This window comes from Petromyzon marinus, chromosome 24 (assembly GCF_048934315.1).
Source record: "Petromyzon marinus isolate PM22_M1 ecotype Great Lakes invasive population chromosome 24, UKy_Petmar_22M1.pri1.0, whole genome shotgun sequence".
In the NCBI taxonomy this organism is placed as follows: Eukaryota; Metazoa; Chordata; class Hyperoartia; order Petromyzontiformes; family Petromyzontidae; genus Petromyzon; species Petromyzon marinus.
Window position 1 is genome coordinate 11373604 of NC_133690.1, and position 15314 is coordinate 11388917.

At 43.8% G+C, this 15314-nt stretch overlaps 1 protein-coding gene across 1 annotated transcript in view; it reads right to left on the reverse strand.

The window, feature by feature from the left end:
• The window catches only part of LOC116945542 (leucine-rich repeat-containing G-protein coupled receptor 5-like), a 93267-nt gene that overhangs the window by 21373 nt on the left and 56580 nt on the right, over positions 1–15314 (reverse strand). Inside the window, exons 4-7 of the mRNA XM_032959920.2 lie at positions 13061–13132; positions 8545–8760; positions 5531–5602; positions 643–711 (exon numbers count right to left, since the gene is read on the reverse strand). Of these exons, the coding sequence (XP_032815811.1) occupies positions 643–711; positions 5531–5602; positions 8545–8760; positions 13061–13132 (429 nt within the window). The remainder of the gene's footprint in view (positions 1–642; positions 712–5530; positions 5603–8544; positions 8761–13060; positions 13133–15314) is intronic.

Genomic DNA, 15314 nt, shown 5'->3' on the forward strand with positions numbered 1-15314 from the left:
CTTTTTTTTTTTACCAGGTAAGGCCCAGTGATCTACATAGCGTTTTCAGAAGCAACCTGGCTGCAAATAATATTTTAATGCAGTGGCTTATCATGTTAAAAATGATAACAGCCAAACACTCTAAACGCATGTTGATTCTAAATGTGGAGGAAAAAACCGGAGGACCTGGAGAAAAATACACGCGACCACGGGGACAACATGCAAACTCCAAATATAGAGGCGTCAGGGTCTGGATACCAGGTAAGGTAGTTAACATATCGCCACCATGGCATCTCAGAGGAAATTTGTAGATGCAATGAACAGACACAAAGATCCCCAATATCGCCCTCAGACTGTTGGGGAAAGTCGTTGGTGAGCAACTATTATCAAGGCTGGCACAGAAAATACGGGGGTGGATAGTGACCAACACCATACCTGGCCACATCTGTCTCCTGAGTGCTGATGTTTACAAACCGCACTAGATCGTTGTATAAGCCTGAGTCAATCTACGGGAGGAAGGCCAAGAACTTTATTCAGATATCACCTGCGACAAAAATGTTAGCCACGGCCGGGAATCGAACCCAAAAATGCCAGGACCATAGCATATTGTGCAACAAATGCGCCACCGTTCTCACACAAGACACACACACAGGTGACACTCACAGCTCCTTGAGGTTTCCAAGGGACTGAATGGCAGACGGAAATTCCTTCAAGAGGTTGTAGTTTAAATCTCTGCGAAAGACAAACAAAAAAATACGGTAATGCATTTTAAATGGGTTGAGGAATTATCTAGCATGGCTTTCTGAGCATAATACATTTGTCTTTTTTATATTGCGGAATGCAGGCTTGCCTTCTTATGAAAAAAGCATTGCTTGTTAAATCCTATACAGGAAGACACACCCAACTGCTTGCTCATTCAATAAACACCATCATGGTCAACACATAAACAGAAAACCATAAAGTGCATGTTGGCTAGAACACAAACAAAGTGTTCCTGTATACGGCACTTTTAATTTTTGCAGAGAGCCCCCGAGAGCCAGCCACCGCTATTCCTGTACGCGCATAAACATACTTACGAGTCATTGGGACGGGGTGAACATTACACTCATTCCCATGACACGATGTTGCCGCATCAGGAGGACTTGGGACCACGTGTGTACCCGCTGGGTTGGTTCCCAAACTAGGGGCCAGCGTTGCCCTCAAACAAATGGTCAACAGTGAGAGCTGGGGAATGAGGTCACAATAGACAACCTTACCCCCCCCCCCCCCCCCGCGTCTGACCTTACACTGTGACCCATGGTCTTTTGACCATCAATACGCCAAGCTGAGAAGATTTCTACTGCACACAGCAATGGCCAACAAGTAGAACTGCATGGCATGTCCCTCGATATTAGACATAACTCCTTATTTCAAAGTACAATGTTTTCAGCATTTCATGCGATCATCATTTCCCACCTTCAAAACGCTGAAATGTGTTAGTTAAAATATGGTGCCAAATTGTATATACAGGTGAAGAATTATTTCACTTGACTTTACTGAAAAACCACCAATCCCCTCCCTGACAATGTTTATAAAGGTTAGCCATTCTTTCTGTGCAATAACTTAATCAGATTATTCTAATTCTAATTATTCATTATTGAACGTTTGCATGCACAATGGTTAAACTAAAGACATTTTTGTGTAAACAACACATAGGATTATTATTTACATACAGTTACACTGTACATATTCACACAACCTCCGCCTGCGATTCGATGGGTCACAATTTGGGGAAATTATTTTATAAGAATCGATTCTCTAGCACGGTGGCCAATTCTACACCTAGATATTCACGACCAATTGTTTTATTTAGTGTTAGAGTTTTATAGTTGAAATTTACATTATACCTGCACGATCTAACTCAAGAGACCGATTTTAAATCACGGTGGTGAACGTAGCCACCAGTTTTGGCTGAAGTAATCGTGTGAACACTTAGCATGCAACATTTATCAAAAAGGAACACATCGATTCTCACGTGTGCGATTCGATGTATGCAAAGCACACTTAACAATAAATGTTTAACCACAAATTGTTACACAGCAAGCTTGCAGTTCGTGTGGCATTCAAACTTTTTGTATAAAGTACAAAGGTCATACGAACACAATATTAAAACCGATTTGGAAACCCCCATCAAACTGACCACAGTTGTAACATTATATTTATGTTAATTTACATCTGTAAATCTGACCACTTTAAATTCCATATTCTTGGTTCTTTCGGTAAAGTCACGTAGAAGGGAAACAATAAAATAATTACCGAAAGAACCAAGAATATGAATCCCTGCAGTCACGAAAGCTTTAAATCAAAACTTTAAATTACGTTAAAAAACAATTTTACTTCTCACTCTGCTTGTCACAGATCGGCTGCAAGGCAACACAAAGTCATACAGGGACAATTGTCGGGGGGGCGATACAAGCTTTGCTTGAATTTCATTATAGGAATCCACTAGTGCGGACTGGGCCAACTTACTAACCATCATTGGGCGCTGTGAATGTGACATTTGAGTCGGCGAGATGTTACTTTGGCCAACAGAAAAAGAACAGAGCTGGGGCTGAATTTTACAGTCAGGTTTTACATCCCGCTGCAACAATTTTAATGGCATTAAAATAGTCTCTGTCACACGTGAAACCCTTTATGGGCTACAACATGCTTATTTGAAGTAATTTATTTCATATTGCCTGAAAGATTGGTTTGTTTCCTTAAACCGTGTAAACCCAATTAAAATGTTAGGTTGTACAACGCACGTATATATATATGCTTGTAAACACAAACTCTCACTTAATTCGATTTGCTTCATTTTGCTAATGGAGAGCCTTTTGAGATGGCACAGAATGTTGCGAGAGAAACCATGGCAACTAAATTTACCGTATTTTACACGGTTCAGACGACAAATATCTCCCCTGATTTTGTATGAAACAGCTCAACCGACTGAGATTCAGAATAAATTTACAAACATTCACGACAGAATCTCACACAGACTGCAGGTCGGTAAAGGAATGATATGTAAATGTGAAGGATTAATAAGGATTACAGTGAGTATGTACGTGTCTGCATACACACACGTATATTAAAATGATATACCCGGATTTTCCAACTACAAAGGTTCACAAGTTTAAGAGACCCCAAAGGGTAGGAGCTGCAAACACCAGCGTGACAGGCTGATGGATGGCAGCAGCCTGCAGGTGAAGTGCACATGTTTTTCCTGGCTGCCTGGCTGTCAAGCATCACCATGCATCTCCCCCCTGCTACATACTTCAACCCAAAATGCTTTCCTCTCTCCATGGGTTGCAGCCATTTTTCACCGACAGCCGTCGCATTTTTCTCAAGCGATGCAGGCTCGACGTTTGTGAAGAATGGCTCGCTAATGCCGCGTATCGCGCACGCATTACGACACGCGCTTATATTCACCGGGGGGGGGGGGGGGGGGGGGGTACGCAAGCAGTGCGCGCGCGTGCACGCATGCGTCTGTGCCGGCATGTTAAGGCTCGGACACGTGAACGTTTCACGGGCAGGAATGATGGTAGATCGCAGTCGCGACGAGTGCACCGCACCATAAATCTAAGAGCAGTCTTTACTCTGAGCTATGCCTCAACCGGTACATTTAACGAGCGATGGCAATTCTTGTGGTGCGGTTTCATCAACACTCGCATGGCAAAGGCAATGCCTTGTACTTGACACACCCCACCATCCCATGTGTCTTCATTATCATCCATCTACTACTGGATGAAGGTCTCTCTTAATCGTCACCATCCCTCACTATCACGATGCAAAAATCTATCTGGTTCCTGGACGTAACCAGATACGTCCAAGAGGATAGCCACAGGTGGCTATCCTCTTGGGAGCGCTCCCTCCTTATGCTGCCGCTCCGCTGTCAGTCTACAGCCGTCATCCAGTAACCCCAACAGCGACGTGCCCCGTGCTTAAGCCACTCTACTTAACAGGCAATATCATCTGTATTGGTTGAATGTGCTCTCTGATCCATGTGTTTGTCGTTTTGTCTTTCAGCAACTCTTAAGATGTACTAATCCATGCCTTCTTTTCGAAAGTTTCAGCTTTTCTTCTCCTTTATTTGTCGGTGCTCATGTTTCTGATGAATATGCCACAGAAGGTAACGTGTACCGATTATAAACACTCTGCTCAAGACACACTGCTGGTTTGCTTTTTCATTATAAAGTTCAGATTCACAAAAGCCCTCTGACCTGCTCTTACATGCCTCTATCGTCATTCTTATCCCAATTCACCTTCAATAATTGCCACACGTATACACACAGCAAATATGTTAATGTGTTAATCACACGTATGCGTGTGCTTTCACATCCATTTTAATGCAGTCATTGACATGAATTACCTTAACAGCATAAACAAATTATTGAGCCATACTGTGCAAGCTGTGATGCACATGTACAAACTCACAATCAGTTTAACACTGAATGTGAGTTTGGGTTAGATCGCATAAATATTAGTCTTAAAAGGAACGCTCCTCAGCAGGTGTTGTTTTTAGACAATGACCACGGTGGCGAGAAGGGTACCCCAATGGCGAGATGTTAACCACCTCGCCTGCTATGCAGGCGGTCATGGGTTCGATCCCGACCCGGACGCCTGTATATTTGGTGTTTGTACGTTCTCCTTGTGGTCGCTTGGATTTTTATCCGGGGCCTCAGGTTCCCCCCCCCCCCCGCCACATTTAGAAACATTTATTTATAGTATTTGGCTGCTACAAATTTCCACTTGATAAGCCACTTCAATTGAGCTGCTGTCATTTGTGGCCATGTCGCATCTGAAAAATAGCTACATAACTCAATAAAAATATTGAGTTAAATTGTTAATGACGCAACCTCTAGGGCCTGTGCTGTGAAGAAGGGCCATTGCCAGAAACGTTGGTGAGCAATTAATGTCCCTAAGGGCAGTGCTATTAAAGAATGTGCAGAGATTCTTTTTAGCTCGTGAAATACTTATTTTCTGTTCAGCATGTTTTTTCAAATCGAGTCTTATTCCTTAGAGGTGCCACCCCCCCACATCCTCAAAATGTAATGGGGGGGAAACATTATGGTGCGTGTGGTAATAACGATTTGGCTTTCGAGCAGACAACTTAAACGAGACAGATTGTCACGGTAAATGGTCTTGATCAAAAGAAACCATCCACTTCGTCGAGAATAAATCACTTTAATGATTACCACTTCTATATTTATTGCGTTTGCCTGACCTTTCATTGTTGTACAGTGCCCACACCAGTTCATTTCATTTTTATTTTTGTTTAAAATAATAGCTCGGGCTGCTGATTTACAGCCGACACCAGCTTGCACGAAATATCGGTTTCTGACAGTAAATCTCGAAAATGTTGTCGGCAAACATTCATTGCAAAGGAATTTGAGGCCAGTGAAGGCCAACACTCGTCTACAGAAAGACAAGCGTGTAATATATCAAAGTGTTCATTTATTTTTTGACAAAATTCTGTTGGAAAAGCGGGAGAGGTCGTTAGCATTAGAGATTTTCGGGGGTTCCAGTGACTTACAGGGTCTCAAGGTTATCAAGTCCTTCAAAGCAGTGTGGATCCAAGCTCTGAATCTTGTTGTTGTGAAGGTGTCTGAAAAAAAATGAGATAAGATATAATTATAATAAATATAACAAAAATTCAGTATAGATGCGGCACACTTGTCTAATTTAGCACATTTAGTGCTGTAATTTATTTGCTATTGTCATCTTGGTGACCCAGGTCACTCTTGCAAATATGAGACTCATCCAACATAAACTTCAAACTAAAACTTAAATACTTTCTCTTCATTGAAAAACAAAACCTTACATGTCTAAAGTTGGTAAATGGAATTGACGAGATTGTGGAACACACACAGCACAAACCCAGAAATACATCACACAACCACGAAAACCTGCACGCAGTATTTAATTGAATCTTCTCATTTTGCTCGGCAATATTAAAGAGAAACAAAAAAAACATTCAAAACGACAAACCGCATGCCAGATTTGTTGAACGACAGACAATCAATAATTTTGGGGGGAAAAAAACCATACAAATCCACAAAAATCTCCACAAATTGTGCAACGTGTTTATTATTATTTAATGGATTTCAGGCATAGTGGGATAAGCATGGCTTTAACAACGCTATCGATTTGTGGGTGTTTGTGCAGAGTTAAAGATTAACTGTGGGAGATTATGTGGGCATGAAAAACTACACCCGGCAGCCAATGGCATCACAGCACTTAAGGTTAGGGGTTAAAGTTGGGTCCTGCTCCCAGTGGAGATAAGGGATAGCCAGTCTAGGTGTTTATGTACCGAGTTGTTCAGTGCATGTCCCACTGTATCCTAAACAAACCCACAAGTAGCAATAAACTCTGGTGTTGCAAGGAAAGACAAGCAAATGCTGAAATGCGCGTGTTTTTGTCTATGTGGTAAGGGAAAAAGGGAACATTACGCAAAATGATTCAACATTCTCCTCCGATCAATAGCCCTGCACCTGGAAGATTATTTCTGTGTGGTTAAGTGTTATCCCTACCGTTGCACATCAACTGTTTACACACCTCAAGGGTATCTTATACACCACTGCTACTGGATCTGCCTTAAAACGTGTATACTTATGCTGTCTTCAATACACAAAGGCAAAGTCCCCTGTATAGCTTTTATAGTCAGGTTGGGCAAGTGTTGTTTGCGAGTACCTATTAATGCCAGCATGGTGCAAGAGGGGTGAGGTGCGGTGCGGCGAGGACGGATACCCGACCGCCTTTATCTCCCCAGCGCTAATGTTTACACACCACACCAAGTACTCATTTAGGGCTGAGTCGACCTTACGAGAGGCCAAGGACCAGCTCAGCTACTCATTAGCGATGTTGGCCATGAGCGGGAATAGAACTCGGGTCGCTGGGTTCATAGCGCAGTGCACCAACTACTAGAGCACTGCTCCCCACTAGAAGACACACATACACAAATGTGCTTAATTTATGCACTAGGCAAAAATTCTTACATCAAGCAATGCGAATCCTGCTTCCCATAAACCAAGGAAGAGCTTTTCAAGAGTGACAGCTCATTCAAGAGATCTTTCTTTAATTATACATAAAACGCATGGGACCCAAGGCTTTTCACCTATCATCAACTCTGAAGAACCCATTTTTAAATTTCTGTAAGTAATACTCGCCACAGGCTGACTTTTAAATGTCTAACTAGGCAGACTATTTTTTTTTTGGATACATGGAGTAAGATAAGCGCACATGTGCGCCCCTGACACATTTATTACCTTCAGCTTAACCGTCTAAGCCAAAAGCTCAATCAGCCCAGCCTGAGTTTTAACTCCTCGGTGTGAAAGCCACTATGGTATGGAATAATTGCCTGTGCTAACATGGGTCTTTACCATATCATCCACCTCATGGGCTTTAAATTCAGGGTCTTAACCCCGAGCAATAACTCTAATCTGAACCCTAAACACGTTTGGGATTTTTTAGGGTGACCAATGATATGGCAAACACCAGATATATTACAGTCAACACGGGTTCTGCATGTGGTGTTTTAGCGATGGCCTCTGAACGGTTTCTGTGCGTGTGGGAGGAGATAAAAAATAGGGAAAAAGCACGTTTAAAAAAACACGCAAAAGACGATAAAAAACCGATGTAAAAGGCCAGTCAGGTGAACCATCAAATATCTTTCTCTCCTCTTAAGAGACCAAAGGAGCGCTTGTGTGTCCGTGTCTGCTGGTGCGAAGTGTGGTGTATATGGGAGCAGTGACGAAGAAGTGAGCATAATATTCATCTGGTGAAGTTATTATACAATGAATAACGGGCTGATTAAGAAAGCGTAAAGTAAACCTCCGGACGGGGTACTTCTGTGGCAAAAACATCACAAAGACAGACTGTCTGGGCAATGCCATTCCCGATCACCTATTAAAGATCGACACAGCCACCTTTGTCTCCCTAATGCGGATGTTCATACACTAGGTACTCATTTAAGGCCGAGTCAACCTAAAGGAGATCTATGAAAAGTTCAGATAATCACAACTGATCATATCCACAACCGAGAATCGAACACAGGTAGTCAGTCTTTTTAGCGAGATGTGCTAACCACTACACGATCGCTCCCAAAAGACAAAGATCTCCCAGAAGTAATCTTAACAGACTGTTGGGGCAAGTGCTATTAGCGGGCACCTACAAAGGCTGGCGCGGCACAGAAGGGGGCGGGTGGCCAGCATCATGTCAGACCACCTTTGCCTTCCTAGTGGTAATGTTTACACATCGCACCAAGTACTAATTTGAGGCCGAGTCAACCTAGGGGAGGCCCAGGACCGGTTCAGACAATCGTCAATGGTGTTGGGCCATGAACAGTAATCGAGCTCGTGTCACCTGGCTCATAGCACAGCGAACTACTACACTACCACTCCCGCACACGCATTCACCGTCCTCTGCATGGCCCAGCAAACCTCGCATCCACCACCACCACCACCAACACCGCCACAGCCGCCACTTGCAACTGAACTGTGCGGGCGGGGGAAGCTAGCGTGTGCGCGCGCAAGCGTTGGAAAGACTCACAGCACGACGAGGCTGGTGAGGTTTGCGAAGGCACGCTCGGGCACGGCCGTGATGTGGTTCATGGCGAGCGTGAGCGCCAGCAGCGAGGGCAGGCGGCTGAGCGGTGTCACGGGGATGGCCGTCAGCGCGTTGTCGTCGAGCCACAGGTGGCGCAGCTGGCGCAGCTCCTCCAGGCCGACCTCCGGCAGCTCCGAGATGTGGTTTGCGTCCAGGCGCCTGCGGTCACAGCGGCGGGGAGAAATGCCCCAGTGAGCGCGAGCGAGCGAGCGAGCGAGGTCAATTAACCCTCTCCCGTTCCGAGACGTCTGCAAGCCGCAGGATGAGGTGTCCCGTTCACGGCCGAATCTCGGAACGCGCAAGCGCGTTTCAGCATTACTTTTATTCAGAAGAGGCATAGTGCACGTTATTTTTAAAGGACAAAAAAGGCACAGGTCTTTGTGCTTGCTGCTGTTTCAATAAAATACAAAATATGAATGGCCCCTCAAGGTTAGACATGAAGAAGCATTGTTTTTAACCTGTGCGTATCATAACGATGATGATAATCATCTTTCAAAATTAGGGGTTTTCTGCCAAGACAAATGCTGCTCGAGAACAATGGTGAAGAAGGCCCTTCAATTGCTTCCTATCCATACTGGGAAACACCGTCTCACGTGTATTGCTATGGAGGTGTTTGTCATAGGGCAAACTGACAAATATGTGCAGCCATTGGTGATCGGGTTGAAACTAGAAACCCAACTACCCTTGGGAGGCCCAGTTTAACCACAGAGGACCGAAATCAGGATATGCAGCAGAATCTTAGTGCTGCTAGCTAAATGCCCCTGACAATCCTGCTACCTCTCCACCGTCGATATAAGCAAATAACCATTTTTTAAAAAGAATTTAATGGCGATTTTTCTGTGGAAGGAAGAGCCCTGCCATAAAAATGTGGCGTTGCCACCACTGGCCCAACTGCCAAATGAGCATAACGTACATTTGAGCACTCTAAGACGCATTTTTGGTTGAGTATTTTGGCTGCAAAATGTTGAATGATCCTTCCCAAAAAACAAACCTAAAATAAAAATACCATTCGAGAGTATTTCTAAACCTTAAAACATTTAAGTACACATCGATGACGTAAACGAGCGTCCACAGTTAATTGCGTTTACAATTTGTCAACACAATAACCCGCGTTTCGTGGGAAACGGGCGGGCGAAACAAACGTTTCGGGTGTGGTCAGCACAGGAGGAGTTTGCCCGTCCGTGGAATTAAAGAGGAGTTGTTTCTTTAAAAGTAACCCCATGAGGCTGGGGTGCGCGGACAAGATCGGCGAATCAGAGCAAAGGACCGCTGTCATCCTTGCGCTCGCACTGGAGGCTACGGATCACAGTTCACTTCGGCGAGCGGAGAGACACAAAGAATATATCGCGCGATGTTTATATCCCGCAGATGGACAAAAAGATAGTACATTTTCTTCCCATCCGTTTAAACTCCATTTAGATCCAGCCATGCATGATTTACGGCAAGCAGCAGTGACGGGGAGGGGTAGGCGGCGGTGGGGAGACAAAGAATGGTTTCAGACCATTTATATTTTTGCTTATTCTTCGCTTGATACCCACAACACCACAGTCTTTCTTTTATTCTCTGCCTTCCGCAACGGAAGCCCAACACGACAGAAAAGCCATTCGCTGGGGCCTGGCGCCGGAGGTGCATTCACCACAGAAAAAAAACACAGCTGTCAAGACACCTCACGCTGATCTCATTTTCTGATATGGGGACAGGAGACGGGCCTCTCAACTACGTGACCTTGTTAAAGACATAGTTTCCTAAATGTAAAGACAGTTGGTTTCTTAAAACCGTGCGAAAGGGCTAGACTTACCCACGATCAAAAAAAGTTATTTTTTTTAAAGAAGAGAAAAAGACAATACATTAATCAGTCAGTGTCTCCCTGCCCAAAGGAGAAATGGGTCAGTGCTCATATCTGTTGGCAGACTTGAGGCAATTGTGGAAATTCCTTGTTCCTATTGCTGAGGGGGAGCCGCTCCATTTGAGGACTGCTTTCGGATTTCTACAAAAGTGGTACCCATTTTATCGACCGTTGGAAAAACGGCAGCAAAAATCTGATAATGTAAAAACATGTTTCATTTTAGTAATAATTTTGCATAAAAACTAATCGCGTGAAATACAGGGCCTGTAAAGTCAGTGGACCAAAAAATAATGTTTAGTTTTATGTGGAGCTATGAAACAATCTATTTATAATAATCTTCTACATTTATAAGTATTGTTGTAAATGATATGGATTGTTTACAGGAATCTCTCAGGATTATAACAAAATAAATCCGCATATACGTTGAGGAATAAAAAGGATTCATTCCTAGCGTGCAGGTTCACTGCGCGAAGTCTAAAGGTGACTTATCCGAGTGTGGCTTATTTTTAAAACAGGAATTTTTACCCCCTGGTCCAACTGCCCTGACGCCCGATAACATTGCCGCGCGAACCACAATTAAACACCGTAAAGATTACCACGTATTTATTACCTCCTTGGCGTTCATTGCACAGTAGTGCGGTTCCCGGGTTGTCGTTGCAGGCCATACACCCTGGTTAAAAAGGGCACTTTACATTTTTATTTAAACCATCCATTCATATTACCCGGGCCAATTAAGCGGATCTCATGGCGATAGAATTTCATTGGAGTCGGCGTTCGGTATCTCATTTCTCGGTCTCCGCCTGTCTGTCTCTGTCTGTGTGCGTCTCTCTCGCTCTCTAACAGTTTGACGTTTCACTGCTTCAGGGGTGTCATGTCAACGCGTCTTGAATTGTCAAGGCAGGGACATGTTCTCATGGGAAAGGAGCATAGTTGGCCTGCATTCTTCTTCTACTTATTATTGCTGTTGCATTGCAGTACTATCGTGGGCTGTTCCGTGGACAGACTGGCCCCGCCCATAGGAATGAGGAATGTCCACCCACGCCTCAGGGCCATTAATGTAGATGAGCTCATTTGAGCAAGGAGATGTGCGAATGTGGCTTTGATTTGACACCACTTTACTCTTCTACAGAGTAAACATGAGCAATCTTGGTCATAACCACGCGAAAATGATCGGCTTAGAGTATTGGAGGCACTCACTGGCAGTCGCGATTGTGAAATTTGAATGAAAATAATAGCAATTACGTTTAGAATACCAGTCACTATATTTGCGAACCAAAAAAAAACACATTTAGGAAATGTAAAAGAAGAAAGAAAAAAAATCACCAATTTCCTTGCCTATTACCCCTTTAAATAGCCTTGCACTTACACAACGAGCTACACTAGCAATGCAACCTATACGATCGTGGCACAAGCGCATGCCACGAAAACCTAACGTTACGGGCGCACAGGGTAAATGTGTTTAATAGAAAAAAAAACTATCTTCAAATTCAAGCACATGCTATAGGGGGCACTTGTCTGAGTTGTAAGGTGCAGAGCTTTGCTCGGACAGCCACTCCAGCTCCTGAAGCGTGCGCAGGCCACAGACGGTGTTTGCGGTTTGTAATGTACGAGCCTGCATTGCATCTGCCTCCCACTACACACTTGTTTCCCGTCACATCGTACTATTTGGCAGCCGCGACCACAAAACGCGTAGGTGCTCCCAGCTCTTTCTAGACATGTGGCGAGCGAGGAAGAGTAGGCCAAATACCCTCTTACAGGGGCTCTCTAGTGCTCGCTCTGGGCGGAGGCGCTTCCACAATCAGTGGTGTGAGCAAGCAATTGAAGGGCTGCGCCCTTACCTTTTACGCCCACAAAAAAAAACATCCTTGTGGGTTAATCAGCTTTCATTTTTGATAAGCTTCCATTTTTATAATCATTATTATTATTTTGATTGTACATATGATACAAAAATATCACATTTAATGCAATAATCTGTTGAGGTACGTGGATGTTAGCAAGTGTCTATTAAGGCTAGCATGACATACGAGGAAGTAGGTGTGGAGCAGCACCGCACCCAGCCACATATTTCTCGCGAGTGCTCATGTTGACACTACACCAGGTGCTCTCCGGTTTAGGCCGAAAAGCTCTTTGGGAGCCTCAGGCCGAGTTTAGACACCGATTGCCAATGATGTGCATGGCCAGGAAATGAACCTGGGCCTCTGGGATCGTATCGCAGTGCAACAGCAACCCAGCCTCCACTTCCGTATATTATGTATCAATATACAGGGCAAGCATCAACAAAGACAACCCCTTATAGCCTTTACACTCTTAGGCCAAGTGCTGTTTGGGAGTACCTATAAAGGCCGGCACGGCACACGAGGGGGGTGGATGGGTGGCCAGCACCACGCTCGGCCGCCTTTGTCTCCCAAATGACGATGCTTACACACCGCACAGACTAAGTAGTCATATTGAGGCTGAGGCGACCTATGGGAAGCCCAGGACTAGTTCAGATAATCATCAATGGTAGAGCCAGGAAGTGGGATCCGTGTGTATAAGCATACGCTCGCATGAAAAGTTACTGGAATGGCCAAGAGGATCATGGGGTTGTGAGCAATGTGACGCTGTCAGACGTACAGCGACTGGAGAGAGGGCAAATCACGCAGGGCTTCCGTGGGGAACATCTTCAGCTGATTATTCTGCAGCATCCTGCACCCAGAACACAAGGACAAATGCAATCGTCATCGTAATTCAATGTGCTTCGCATACTTTACATGTCGTCACAGTGTAACGGTTAGAACAATGGACTCTCCATCCAGAGGTCGCCGATTCGATCTCCCGGAGTGACAGTTTAAATTCCCCGGGGTCTCTGTCCACCAAGCAGTATAAATTGGTACACGCCGCACTTAATTCATGGGCAGGTGGCATATGGTGGGGGAAAGTGTGGGTACTCCCACCTCTTCCAAGATGTTCGGCCAACGTAGAAAAGTAGTCCACAAAAAATCCTCATAGCCTTCCATTTCTCATGGTGCCGTTATCAGTGTATTGCTGTGTAGTATTTTTATGAAGTATTTTGCAACTAAAATGCATATTAAGTCGAAATAAGCCTTAGCCATGAGGAATTCTGCTTTGGGATGTTTGGCTAATTGCATGTAACATGTGCTACTACACCAAACATTTTGTTAGTACTTGCATCAACTTTTGCATGCTTTTTGTTGAGTACACCTATAGCCAGATCAAAAGTCATCAAGACCGATTTTACTTTTAAATATTCTCATTCCAATTGTTCTATTTGTGGAACATAAAAAAGACAAACCGACCGTGCACAACCCTCCCCATGAGCAGTGGCTCACCCTGCGCTAGAGAAGGGCCCTGTATAAGAACATCAAGACATCAGAACTAAATTCTGATATCCATATTTTATCCACAAACTATGGGGGTTCTGCACTATTCCCCACACTCCCTGCGCAGATAAAGGTTTGTCGCATGGCAGTAAAAAGCGTATTTTTAATTCTCAGAGCTGAAATCTAGCCAATTGTAACATGGTGAGCCTTTTGTATGGCCACTGATAGCTGAGACCAACTTCCTACACTTGAGAACACGGATTAGAACCTCGGATTTGACCTGCAAAGTTTATAATTGATAGATTTTGTTGAGTTTAATAATCCAGCTAAGTATCATCACGCGTTTGTATTCACCCTGTGCATGCCGTCAAATTCCATGTAATCATTCATTGAGGGGGTCGGAGGGATCTTAAGTTTCAAGCAAGCAAAATATTTCATCCAGTTCAACATACTTTTGCACAGCTATAAATTTGCCTGCGCAGAGAAAACGATTAGGTTTTTATTTCTGTTTTATGACTCGGGCAAAGAAGATCCCTTGTGTGAATCAATGCCTAAAAGCAATAGAATCACCGTGTAACACGCTCACTTAATGCGATCACGGGAGTGTGGTGTTATTTTTGAAATGTGAAACTGAACTGACCGTCATAGTACAAACAATTATTCTGTTAACCGAAGCCAAAAAAACTATTTAAAAAATCATGAGCATTAACTAAATAAAAACATTTCCAACACAACGTTCTGGTAATAGATATCCGTACAATATAGCCTCGATTTCTGTGCATGGCAAAGTGCTCTTGCCTATAGCGCCAGAAAACCCAGGGTCGTTTGCTTAATGGACCATATACTGCTGATGAAACTCAGAAAGGTTGCAACCGGTTCAGGGTTTGCATTGCCCAAGTCCAAAAGACAGACTAATTTATGGACTTAACATGTATTTTGTAACTAAACGCATATTTGAATTATCACAATGTGACTTATGATTTGAAGAACAAATCAAGTTTTCCAAATTTGTTTTTGGGTTGAATGATGTCTGATGTTTTACTCCACGTGCTGGGAGCTTCTTCAGGAACTAAAAGTTACGTTTTTGGTATTTTTACCTATTTATATTCAAATGTCACCATCCCCAGGCACTGCTCACTCTGTATGTAACATACACCAACTGGTGTGATGATGTACGGTCAAACAACCCCGTGATCGATACATGAGAGACCTTCATCCCGCAGTGGATCCACAACGGCAGGTAAATTATTCTGCTCATCAATTATTAATGTCCACATTTAGTGTGGCCAAAGTGAATGTTAACAAGCTTAGATCAATTGCCTCACTCCAGCAAGTCAACACTACAAATCAGCCGATTGACTTTAAGGCATACAAAATAAATTATCCCACAACGTATGTATGTCGAACTTCTTTCACACCTTACATAGAGCCAACCGTGCTTATCGGATGTGCGGGAAATGCCATGTGTTAAGTGAAAACCAGATACCACATTTGAATGACTTGACACCTGACTGTGCTCAACAAAGCATTGCATTCTGGACTAAGCG